Genomic DNA, 13386 nt, shown 5'->3' on the forward strand with positions numbered 1-13386 from the left:
CGTTTAAAATACTCATTACAATTACACCATGTATACCTGGTGTAAAAATGTCTCAAGAAGGTGATGGCGACTGTCTTTTGAAATACACCTCCATATCATATGGAGTAAATATTCGTATAAATCAATTATTTTGATGGTGCCATTTCTAGGTAATTGTTTAAATCATCAGAGTGATTTTTGGGGTATTATGTTCATGATGCTTTGCCACTAATTTTCTCAAATAGAACAAAACACGAAATGTAAATGGAAAACAGATATTTCAAACTCCGTGGAAAACAACTTAAACATTTATATTAGATCATGGAACATTCAAACTGGGTACGTACCGTTAATGTTATTACTATATCAGGGTATCACCAGCCTAATATATTAGTATTTCTGTATAGGCATGATTTCTTGTACTTTTAGGTTTGTGATCAGTCTTTTTATATGTAGTTTAAACATTACTAAATATTTCAACTATATTTTATTGAATTTTATGCATGGACCCCTGTATAGTTATGCTCATGGTTATTGTACAAGATCGAATTTTTCATCATTTCCATGAGATTGGCTGTTACACTTTATTGTTCTTGTGATTCCACAATAAAATAATCTGAAGAGTATAACTCTGTATGGCTGAAGATAGCATGCATAGATTTTTTTTTGTCATCCTTTAAATTATTTAGTTTGGCCGCTGATTTTCAGTCAGAGGGATTTTAATTCGGATTGAAATCTATGATTCAGTCTGTAAACTATATCATCTATAGACATTAGACATTATTTTATTATACCAATCATGGGCCCTTGTCGGGCAAGATACAAAAACATCATATTAATACAATGATTATATAAAACATTAGTGAAATACACAATACGTAATACACAAAGTAATAAAGTGTAATATGAGCAATCTAGGATATAATTATGGTAAGAGGCATTGAGTGTAATGAGGCCGATTTAATATTAAAAGAATGTGGTATAAAGTTAATTATTAATAGGGAAACAAAAAAAAGTAAAAATAGAACCAGAAATATAGTATCTTATTCTGCAGTAGTTCTCCTCATGACCATTGCACAGCAGTGAGGGACTTTTGCATCACAACAATGCAAAGGTCATCAAGGGGAGATCCTTCAGAACTAGCTACAGATATGAGATTACTCCTATAGTGATTCTCCTCATGACTAATGCCCAGGTGCAAGGGTTGACATTGCTACTGGACAATATTCATCAAGGGACGGTGCTCTAGAACTCACTATAGAGAAAATATAAAGTTCAAATTACAAGTAGTAGAGGGAGATCAATCCCATTAAAATTTTTCATATTTCTTAATGAACATGCATAATTCTGATAATAAATTATCATCTTCATTATTTATTAACCATATCAGTTTTTGGGTTGTTTCAAGATTTTTAAAATTCTTGCAGCAATTATTTATCATTGTTATCATGTCTTTCCGTTGGTCCGATACACTATCACAGTTGAAAAGAGAATGTGTTTCATCTTCGACCTCATTACTACAACATCTCTTACATATTCTATTGTGTCGGGGAGTATTACTATATCTACCTCTCTCTATAAGTAAATGGTGAGCAGATATGCGAAATCTTGTTAGACTCCGTCTATCTTCAAATTTTTTAACAATATTAAGATATTTTTCACAACCAAAATTTGATTTAAAGGTAACATATGTTCATAGTTTTCCTTCTGAGTGAGTTTTGCGAACCCCCCCCCCCCCCCCCCCCCCCCCCCCCATTTATTTGTTTTCTGTTGTCAATTGGCTTAACCCTGTCTGAGGATATTTGATAATTATTAATCAGTGAAAGAAGTTCCTCAGATGACATATACCACGATGGTTTCTTTGACTCATACAATTTCTTTGATTCTATAAATGCATTATATAACAATGGAAAGTTAGTGTCTGATTTTTCTAGTCTGTAATAGTATTTAGTCATTGCTTCAATCATGGTAAAATATATTGGTAGTCTTCCCAACTCAGTTAATACTGCAAAGTTGGTGCTTTTTTATTTGGAGCTCCAAGATAAATTTACAGAATTTATATTCAGGTAATGTGGAGTAAATATGGTCAAATGAACAAATCTCATTTCTACATTTAGCCGACATTGGGTTAAAGGCACCCCATATCTCACATCTTTCTAATAGGAGTGGGTTTGATGGTATGATCAAAAACATGCATGCTTGTTTTTACTGAAGGATGCAAGGATACAAAATCTTTCGATAACTTAAAATAGGCTTTTATAGTGCCTTTTTATACAATTCATCCATATACAGTAACCAAATATTTTGTAGTATCAATAGTTTTTATGGATTTTTTATTTTCGAAAGTGAAACAACAAAAAAGACAAAATCAAACAAAAAGAGGGAAGGAAATAAGTAAAGATGTTTAAGCTGATTTCACATATTCAAAAATTTGTTAAATCATATTGTAATAATGATTGACATAACATTACAATGCTAACATACCTTGTGACCCAAAACAGGAAATGCAATATACGTATTCAGTTGGGGAAAAAAAACAAATCGCATTTTATGCTTTTAAATAAATATAAATTACTTTAATGTAATATTTTGTTTGATAACTTACCAACATTGAAAGCCAGGAGTAGTAAGAGCCAACAAACTAGACCATCCATCAGCCAAAATCAGCTAAACTGGGATGTCAAAAGTACCCCTTCCGCTATTTGTGATTCAGCAAACAGGAACAAAACACTTAACTCATCTTATCAAGCTTATAAAACGTTGTCTGTATAAGTATAATGGTGTGAACAATTACACACAAATAAATTGTGTTGTTAATTCGGCCAATAAAGAGTTTAAAAAAATCATAAACCAAAAATATTTCAATTAATAACCAGTTAACTAATTTGCGTGCAAGTTTTTGGGAATTTTATTTTTCTGTTTTAATTTATTAGAAAGCAGATTTTAACATGTAGTGCGTGATGTTTTACGGATGAAACAGACGTGAATGTATATGATTTAATAACTTATTAACTTTACAAAAATCCTTGAGACGTTTTAGAGATTACAAAGCAACGGATGTTTATTTTATAAAAACGGCTTTAATGACTTATGAAATTATATAAATTGAAAAAATAGAATACGTTTTTCGGCATACATTGTATTTATATAAAAACAGATGATCCGATCCAAACAAATACTACTGCATGCATTGTAGCGTGCTCGCCTCGGGTAATGGGAAGGTTGTGAGTTCGACCCTAGACAACGGGGTTAAACCATGTATTGAACATTTGAGGTCACGGTTGCTTCTCCGCAAGACTCCATTTGAACTACCTTTCCATTGCTGAAATTTCATATTGTTACACTTTTTATAAAAGTTTTTCTTAAATTTTTAAGACTTCAAAGAAAAAACTCTTAATCGAAGGGTTAATCCTTTATTGCAATCCTTTGTATAGCTAGTTGTTATAAAGTCTTCTAGGTGAATTTTCGCTGAATTAGTACAACTTTTTGTTAATTGCTGAGGCCAGCCTTTGGAGCGAAATTTGTCCGATGTGTTGAAGACCTTTTGGTGGCCTAGCTTGTGCTGTTTTCTGCTCTATTGTTGTGTTGTTGTCTCTTAGACACATTCCCCTTTCCATTCTCAATCTTATTGTGAAAAAAATCCGCACTTTATTTTAAGTTCTGTCCTTGACTTTCACTGTCTTTCATTTATTTAGATTACATATCTATATTCATTAGACTAACTTGCTAGTATCTGGTTTTTCTTTCACTGATTGATTTTCAAAATCATTGGTCTTTGTTTGTTTGTATAAATGACTTAAATCTAAAAACTAAGGAGATGTGGTATAATTGCCAATGAGACACATATCTACCAGAATTCACATGGAGGGGATATAAACTAACCTATTATAGGCAACCGTACAGCCTTTAACAACGAGAAAACCTTAAACCGTTTAGTCTGTATAACCGATTTAAGCAATAAAACCAACAGACTTGTTTAGTATTTAACAATTTTGTATGAAAAAAATAAACATGACACTAACCAACGCACGTTTGTAATCAGCATCACAATACTGCAACAAAATCATGTTAATTTGTATGTGATTTTGCTACTCAAATGATTTTAATCTGTAGTTTAGTGTTTGCATGGTACAAATTGGCTGCTGGCATCGTGTACAACGCAGTTCAACATAGAACCCTATGGGAAACCAGAGAACGCATTTGTCAGAACACAACGTCAAACATCCAAACATACTATCCACACTGAACTTGTACACTATATTATATATCTTATATACAAAATATGTATAGATATAATTACTTTGGAAGATATTTTACATATTTGAGAAGATATTTTACATTTTTGAGAAGATATCTTATAAGGAGTAAGAGATATCTTATAAAGTTTATGACATATCATATAAAGTTTATAAGATATCATATAAAAACTAGATTATATACAAGATATCTTAGTATGAATTTATCTCATAAATTCGAGCATAAATTATATGCGATATATTATAGATAAGATCAGATATCATGCTTGAATGTGAAAGAAAAAGTAAAACTGCTTGTCCTACAAAAACGTGAACTTTTGCAGCTGTGTATATTATATATCGTAGTCCGTTTTTGTGCAAGAAATGCTTCAGAATTGTACAAAAATATTGTATCCCGGAAATTGTCATATACTACTTTACACTTTCCTGTAATTTAATTTATTTTTCCTTCTTCGGCGTCTTAATAAGGTATAAGAACAGTTATTATCCGTTTGTTCGTTCTGTTGATATTATAAGTGTTTTCCTGTTTTCCAAGTGACTTTGTTTTTCCGTATACATAAATTTAACTTGAAGTTAGATCAATTTTTCATTTCTTACGGGTTATCATTACTACGAAAGCTCTGTCCAAAAATGATATGAAGTCTTTTTTTGTGATATTATTTACTTCATAACTTTCCTTTAATTAATATAAAGGAAACTAAATATTGATTGATACTTAGATGGTTGCTCTAAATGTGAAAATAGCAAATACTAGTAGTTAAGTACATTTATAGTCAGGACGATGATACGTTGATTTAATATAATGATACTAAATGCTTTAAGGATGTACTTAGGTGATCTTAGGTAAAATTAGATAAATTAAGAAATCAAAATTGATACTTTAAGCTGGAAGTCATGCAAATGCAAATGCATACATATGACATGTTTGTAATCTTGACAGGCAAATGGCAATGTTGCTAGATACAAAATGTAACTTAAAATCACAAAAAATGCTCAAGCTGGCAATGTCAGGGAGTTTTTCATTTTTTAAAAGTTCGCAAATTGTTTCTCTAAAACTTAGTAAAAATGGCTTGTGAAGTCAAAAAGCAGTATAATGCGTAAAAAAATATTACTTTACTCTGAATTATAAAATTGAGAATGGACATGGGGAATGTGTCAAAGAGACAACAACCCGACCATAGAGCAGACAACTGTATTCAATATTTTTAGGCGCTTAATTATTGAAATGTAACAAAATAATTTAATTACTACAAGTGGTGGATTCTTGGGAGGTACATTGCATACAGGAAAAAAAACGAAAAAAAAATCATTTTTTGTCTAAAAAGGGTCCATTTTTCCCAAGAAGGAAAGGCAATTTACGGCCCTGACTTGCATTACCTGTCAAGACGATGGACAGAACCTCCTGTACAAATAAAAGTATCAATAAAAGAAGCCTTTTTTCAAACTAATACAGTGTCGGAATCATGTGGTATCGGACAAGTTGAGTATAGGCACATTTAACGTTAAAACATAATTATAAGGTTTGCACTTTTCCCATTCTAGGCAGATAAGTGTTGACAATATGCAAGATTCCACTCGGTCGGAGGGGGTGTTAACGGCAATTTTCGTGTTCAATGTTTGGGACCTGTATTGAAAAGAATACAACAAAAATAACGATATTCATCAGTCAAAACGATCTTGTGTGTTTCCAATCAATCATCAGATTGAGGAATCCAGAGAATATATGCCACCAATAACTCAATGTTGCCATAAATCACTACCAAGTTCAAGAAAAATACACATGCGCTCAATTACATAAATAAACCATTTTCATTATTTTTAATTGAGTAGAACCGTCAATTGAGTGTATTTCCACAAGAGTGCACACACATGCTTAACCAGAGACATATAATACATTGTATTATATGTCTCTGGCTTTACTGACCATTGATTTTAAGTTGAGAGTCATAAAGATAAAGGTTTTCCTAAAAGCATTACAGAAACGTAATATTTTCTTTTTTCAATTAAAAATCTATGAAATTGAGGTCAAGGTCAGATAGATTGTATCAGACACACATCAAACACCTTACAATGTTTTATATACATCAAATATATTTGACCTATTGCGTATGCTAATTGAAATACAGACTAAAACACAAAAACTTAACATTGACCATACATGAGGTCAAGGTCAGATTATATTTGCCAGACAGACATATGCACTTTACAATTATTCCATACACCAAATATAGTTAACCTTTAAAAAGCTGTTAGTATTCAAAAACACAGACAAAAACACAAAAACTTAACATTGACTAATGAACCATGAAAATAAGGTCAAGGTCAGATGATACCTGCCATACAGACATGTACATCTTACAATCTTTCTGTACAGCAAACATACTAGTGGTTGACCTATTTCTTATAGTACTAGAAAAATAGAGAAAAATAGTACTTGAAAAATAGACAAAAACACAAAAACTTTACATTGACCATAGAACAATGAAATTGGTTTCAAGGTCAGATGATAACTGCAAAGCAGACTTGTACACCTTACAATTATTTCATATACCAAATATAGTTGACCTACTGGTTATTGTAATTGAAAAACAGACCAAAACACAAAAACTAAAATTTGACCAATGAATAATGAAAATGAGATAAAGGTTGGGTGAGACCTGCATTACTATTATGTAAAAAAAGAAGATGTGGTATGATTTCAATGAGACAACTCTCCACAAGAGACCAAAATAACACAGAAATTAACAACTATAGGTCATTGTACAGCCTTCAACAATGAGCAATGTACCTATTACAGATCATTACAATCATTCCATACACCAAATATAGTAGACATGCTTCAGTCTTATAAAATTTGAGAAACAGGCATTATTGCATAATTTTAACCTTGATCACTGGTCCATTAAATGTGGTTGAGGTCAGGTGATCTTTGTATGATGGACTTCACAGTTATAACAAGGAACATATAGACCAAATGTAGTTATCCTATTACTCATAATAAGTGAGAAATCAGTCACATGACAAATAATCTTTTTTTTCAAGCAGTTTCTGAACCATCAATGGATAGTACTACCTATGTCTCCCACACTGTTGCAGGAAACACACAAATGATTAACCCCATGTATCCAAGTGTATCATTCAGATGCCAAACGCCTTAACTGAAGACCTGTTAAGTGATCGTGTTAAGATTTCTTGATGATACTCACCCTTTTTTGCGTTATGAATTGTGACACAGTTGTGATTTTCTCTGTGACATGTTCCACTCTTGGTATTTAAACATGGTATCACTGAAGATCTTTGACCTCTATGACGTCAACAATTTTTCTTGTTATAAAATGTCATTTCTAACCGTTTAGTGACACAGTTGTGATTTTCTGTGATATGTTCCACTCTTGGCATTATAACATGGAATCATAGAAGAACTTTTAGTGACACAATTGTTATTTTCTCTGTGACATGAACCATTTTTAATGTTAGAACATGTCATCACTGAAGACCTTTTATCTAATGTGTCCCACTGTTGGAGTTATACATGTCATCACAAATTACATTTTAATGACACTCTGGTTTTCTCTGTGACATATTGCACTCTTCATGTTGAGAAATGTCATCACTTCAGACCTTTATATGACAGTTGTGTTTTTTCTTTTTGATGTGAACCATTTTTGATATTGCCACATGTCAAAACTGAAGACTTTTCTGTGACACTGTGACTTATTTATTAAGTGAGCCAGCTGAGATTTTTTTCAAATACAGGTTTTCAAAACAAAAAGATTAAAATCAATATTTATTGCTAATTTAAAGTACAAAATACTAGAAAATCTGTTATATTATGATTACAACCTGAAGGCACAGAATTTTGATTAAGGCAAATTATTATAATACAGTGAACCTCTTTATACTCAGTAAACTTTCAATTTCATGGATTCAATTATCTTTTTTTGTAACCAATTTTGGTTTTCTATTTTGTTGATACTAACTGCCATACTTGATGTTTTTCTTTTTTTCTGCAGAATCAACAAATCAGCATACTTGTGTGAATTTAGGGGAGACAACTCTCAATAGTCTCCCAAATATCTTATGAAATTTAAAATGTCATGTAGCAAGAGAAATGAAAGGATCTTTACTCCTCTCATTGTGACAAAAAATATATTAACTGTCCAGTTTTAAAGAGATTCACTGTATATTTGCTAAAACATAAATGTTTGGAAAATTGATTTGTACAATAGAAGAGAATATATAATTATAATAAATTGTATTAAATAATGCAGTTTGTATATAAAAACTGTTGTTCTATAGTCATGATAGTACACACTACAGTTTACATTAAATCCATATTTCATTTTAGCACTTTTTTTATTCACGAAATATATTTCAAGACAAAAAGTCAATTAAAATTATTAAGATAACACTCTAGGGAACCAATCACCATCATTTAGTTGCTCTTTTCTTTCCTACACTATTTTATGTGGGGAAAAAAGAAGAATATGCAAATTATAATAATTTCTTAAAGTCAATTATAAATCGATTTCTAAAAATTCTGTACAATCCAGCCCTGCATATTTTTAAACATGATTAGCTGTACTCTGACAGTAAAAAATAACACCTGATTTTATTCTAATGATTTTCACATATGTATTTGTCATCATGATTTCTACAGCACCTCATTCAATATTGCACATATGTTAATACATGTGTATGATTATCTAATACACAGCAAATTATAAGTACATTTGAACAATCAAATTGTAGCCACTTCAACAATAAAAGGCTTATGTAAGCAAAACAAGAGAACAGAGAATGAAAATGGACTCAAAAACATTTTTGAAGATATGTCATAGTTTTTGAATTATACTTTTTGAAAATTAACTTGCATAAGTCAAGGAGAAAATGTGTTGAACCCATTGAAAAGATAAAAATATTTTATTATAACATCTATAATAAAACAATTTTAGCTTTTCGATGGAATCAACACATTATCTCCTTGACCAATGAAAGTAAATTTTCTTCAGACTGTGCCCTCAAGCAAACCTACTTTCAATGAGTCAGTAACAATAGGTTTTTACTCATTCAAAAGACTATGGTTGTGTTTAATTTGTTCCCAGTTTTATGTTGTTCATTTTTTTTTATGTACAAATCTATGTACAAACAAGGGTAAAACTAAATGCCCCCTCTGCTACAGCGAGGGCATAATAAAAATTAATTAAAGAGAACATGAACTATGGCAAGATTAAAAAGGTTATCCATCCCAAGAAACTACAAACTAATTAAATGCCTGTATTTACAACCTATAAGAAGATAAATGAACAATGATATTTTTCTTTAAAGGCCAGTTCCATCTGCTCATTAGTAATGGAATCCAGATCACTAAAATAAATCTTGAGTAAAAAATCGACATTTCCATCTCCAAACAAACTGATAGTGCGTTGTCTTTTCAAAAACATTCTGTATTTTATTGTTATCAGCACTAATATAAAATGTAATATTGTTCAGCAATGCCTCTGGAGAAAACTATACTGTTGAAACGATTTGAGTTTGTAAGACACCAGAAAGCAATTAACAGATGTATCATACACCTATTGAAAAGGGAAAGGATAAAGTGATGTTATGGCAATAATAATGTAAATGTGAACTACTTCTTAACTTTTTTTTATCTATGAGACAACATAAATTTATTGATGTCTTATAGAAATAAACAAAATTAACACTGTTTGGGGGATAAAACTCTCTCTCAGTTTTGTTATCCGTCATCTATTTTTTTAATGAAATATGTAACAAAGTTCTGCCTTACATATGCTCAGAGCCTCAGACCTTTCAATCAAATACAAGTCATCATATCAAATCTTATTGGAAAGTCAATACACCTTATCGCTATTTGTCCGCCATTACTGGATATCACACAGGTTCCCGTAAAATTTTGACGTCATAAAGCAAAATATCTGACGCCACAATGTAAAGTGATTGTTGTTGACGTCAAAAGTTCAAGCGGATGGGTCAGCCGGGATTAGCGATAAGGTGTATTCTTGGACCAATAAATTAAGGAAAATTCCTTTATAATGTGAAATTGTATAAAAATCATGTAAGCATGTTTTGGTACTGTTTCCAATACTATTAGAAAGATGCAAATTTACAAAAATAACATACATTTACAGAAAAATAACATACTTTTGATTTATGAAATGCAGATAATAAAAGTTTACTCTCAACCCATAACAGTCAATCTATGTTTTCCCCAATTAAATGTAAAAAAAAAAAGTGAATTAAGTTTTTATATCTAACATCAACTTATTCATGTTGTCTCTAAAGTATTTAAAAGTTGAAATTAAAATATAGGGAAAGAACTTAAACTAATTAATGACTAGCTAATTACCGATTAAATGCAATATATATGTACAAACTAAACAAACATACAAAGTTGCTTAACAATCCAATTCCAAATAAAATTACTTTTATACTATAAAATATTGCAACATATATCTACTGATTAGTTTTATCTACAATTTTACATTTTCTTACCGGGTAAGTCTCGTCTTGTCAATGAGTTTTTTCCTTATTAAAAAATGTACATGGACTGGTACCAATATAACAATGAACTGGTTCTAGCACAACAATGACACAGCATATAACATTGAATGTAATAATTATTGTCAAAAAAAAAATATGCCGACAAAATTCGCTTTACTGTCCAAACGATGTTAACTTTTAATTTGTATTAACAAAAACGTATTTCTAATGCGAATTGAATGATTCGAATTAGCCAATTCGAATCAATTCGAATTAAAAAAGGAGTGTGTGTGAAGGCGATTAGCGAATTCGATTGGAATTCAATTCGAATTAAGTGTACGTGTGAACGAGGCATAAGAGTCTTCATATGAGTTTAAGACTAACTGTTTAATTTTAGAACAAACCGAGTCACTTCATTAGATAGAAACACACAGGGAGAGCGTTTCATAAAAAAAAAAAATTAAGAAAAAATTGTGTCATCAAAACAGTTTAATCCAAAAATATGGGTTAAGAACCCTTTTTATTTAGAAACTATAAAAATTACAGCACATCTATTGACAATATAGCATTTTGCAATAAAAAAAAATAGATAAAAAAGATACCATTATACAACCGCCATTGTGTGTATTCATGTAGAAAACTGCACTATAAATAAATTTCAAGCAAAAGCTGTTAGTTTGATGAGAGTTCTTCTATATAAAAAAAACATTTTCTTTATATATACAAGAGATCGCCTCTTCAAATCAAACTTGGTACTGCAACATAAGTTTGGTCCCAAAAGATCTATAAAACAATACAACCTTGATCAGTAAGTGAGATTCATTGCATTGATAGTAAGATATACTGTAAAATATATCTAAAACAAAAACCATTTAACACAAAATAAATGACCTATATACAAAGACTATAACAAAAAGGTTAAACAACATAATTATGAAGTTTTTAATCAGGATTGTTCCATTTAAACAAACATGGCACACAGAGCAGGCATTTTGAAAATTGGGAAATCAATCAGTATACAAGCAAATTAAGAGTATCTCCTTCATTTTCACTTTACAAAAAATCTTTTAAAATCCAGGTATAATGTTTCTAAGGGCTTCCTGGTAGTACCATGTATGTTTTTATGGATAAGACTTTATAACTAATGACCCTGTTATGAGTTAAATACTAAATATAACTAATCTATTATACAGAAAAATGTATCAAATTCCTATAAAATTATCCGTCTTCCTTATTAAAAAGATAACTATCTATTCTAATATTCCAGAAGCAATATGTTCAATACCATAAGCAGACTAACATTTGAAGTGAAGCATGAATAAACAAAAACCTATCATCCGAAAAGACAATTTTTACTATAAGAGAAATCGGACCTTGTGAGAATTGAATAAAGCTTGTTGTTCACTTTCATTAACATATAAACATATAAACTTGTCAAAGGAATTGAAAGGATGGTTTATTAATATATAGAGATTAAAAAGCTTGAGTTGATATCAAGCAATATTCTATTCTCACAGTCACTCGTTGTGAAACCTTTAATTTTCATGTGAGTGATTGGTTGGAACATCCTCACGTAGAGATACATTTTGTTAATAATACTACACAAGAAGCCATTAATACATAGAAATTTTGAGCAACATACTATTACATGTTGTAATACCAAACACCACATTAAAAAATACATAAAAAAATTCAATAAAAAAAAATATTACCAATATGGCTATAATATTATGACAAAACAAATTAAATATAATTCATAAATAAATAAACAGAATACTGAATATTTTACCAAGGAATGACTACAGATAAATTAGAGGATATAAAATACATAAACATATATTACACTTAAACTGAAAACTACTGGCAAGTAGATGTTTGTCCATTAACCTTAAAATCTACCCTCATTAAATGTACATGAATTAGTTAGTACAAATGTACTAGAATCTAACATTTTTAATACATGTTTTAGTAATGACAGCATTTAAAACAAAACAAAAATAAAGTACAAAATTTGTTAAGTACCACAATCATGAAGCAATGCCCAATAAAACATTTTCAGAGGTACGTTATAAAAAATATAAGTGTAATGTGAGGGTACCAAACTTTACCTATTTTAACAAGTTTTTCACCATAATTCATTCAAGAAAAGTTTCAATTCTGTATTCATTTTGTTAATGTATCCTTATCTTCTATGAAGTACTAACTTCTGATTGCCATCAGTGGAAAAAATACAAACTTATTAGAATGGCACTCATTAACAGGCAATTCCGATTAATTCATCAATAAAAAGGTTTATAATAAGAAATATGTGTTAAAATCACATGAAATTTGTGAAGGACACTTTTTATAATGCATATAATGCCTGTTTATATCAAAATACGACATGAATTTTAGGGTTTAAAATTAAACATTTGCTAAAGTGAAATTCATAAAAAATAAATAAAAAATCTGTAAATATCAGATTACTCTCATGTAAAAACTATTTGTATCATTTAAAAAAACTGTTTAAAAATGACAAAAAAGTACCAGAACTTCTATCGTGGCAAACAGATTTTCATCTATGTTTTTTTTTAATAATAAAAGGATTATTCACTAACAACATACATAATACAATCCTAAACACAACATTTATGTACCTCTATGACTA

The 13386-nt window shown here is 30.2% G+C and overlaps 1 protein-coding gene across 1 annotated transcript in view; it reads right to left on the minus strand.

The window, feature by feature from the left end:
- Positions 1-2814, minus strand: part of LOC139519227 (dual oxidase 2-like) — a 57671-nt gene extending 54857 nt beyond the window's left edge. Inside the window, exon 1 of the mRNA XM_071311169.1 lies at positions 2585-2814. Within this exon, the coding sequence (XP_071167270.1) occupies positions 2585-2633 (49 nt within the window). The 5' untranslated portion in view covers positions 2634-2814. The remainder of the gene's footprint in view (positions 1-2584) is intronic.
- Between the last annotated feature and the right edge of the window lie 10572 nt (positions 2815-13386).

This window comes from Mytilus edulis, chromosome 4, assembly GCF_963676685.1.
Source record: "Mytilus edulis chromosome 4, xbMytEdul2.2, whole genome shotgun sequence".
Classification (NCBI taxonomy): Eukaryota; Metazoa; Mollusca; class Bivalvia; order Mytilida; family Mytilidae; genus Mytilus; species Mytilus edulis.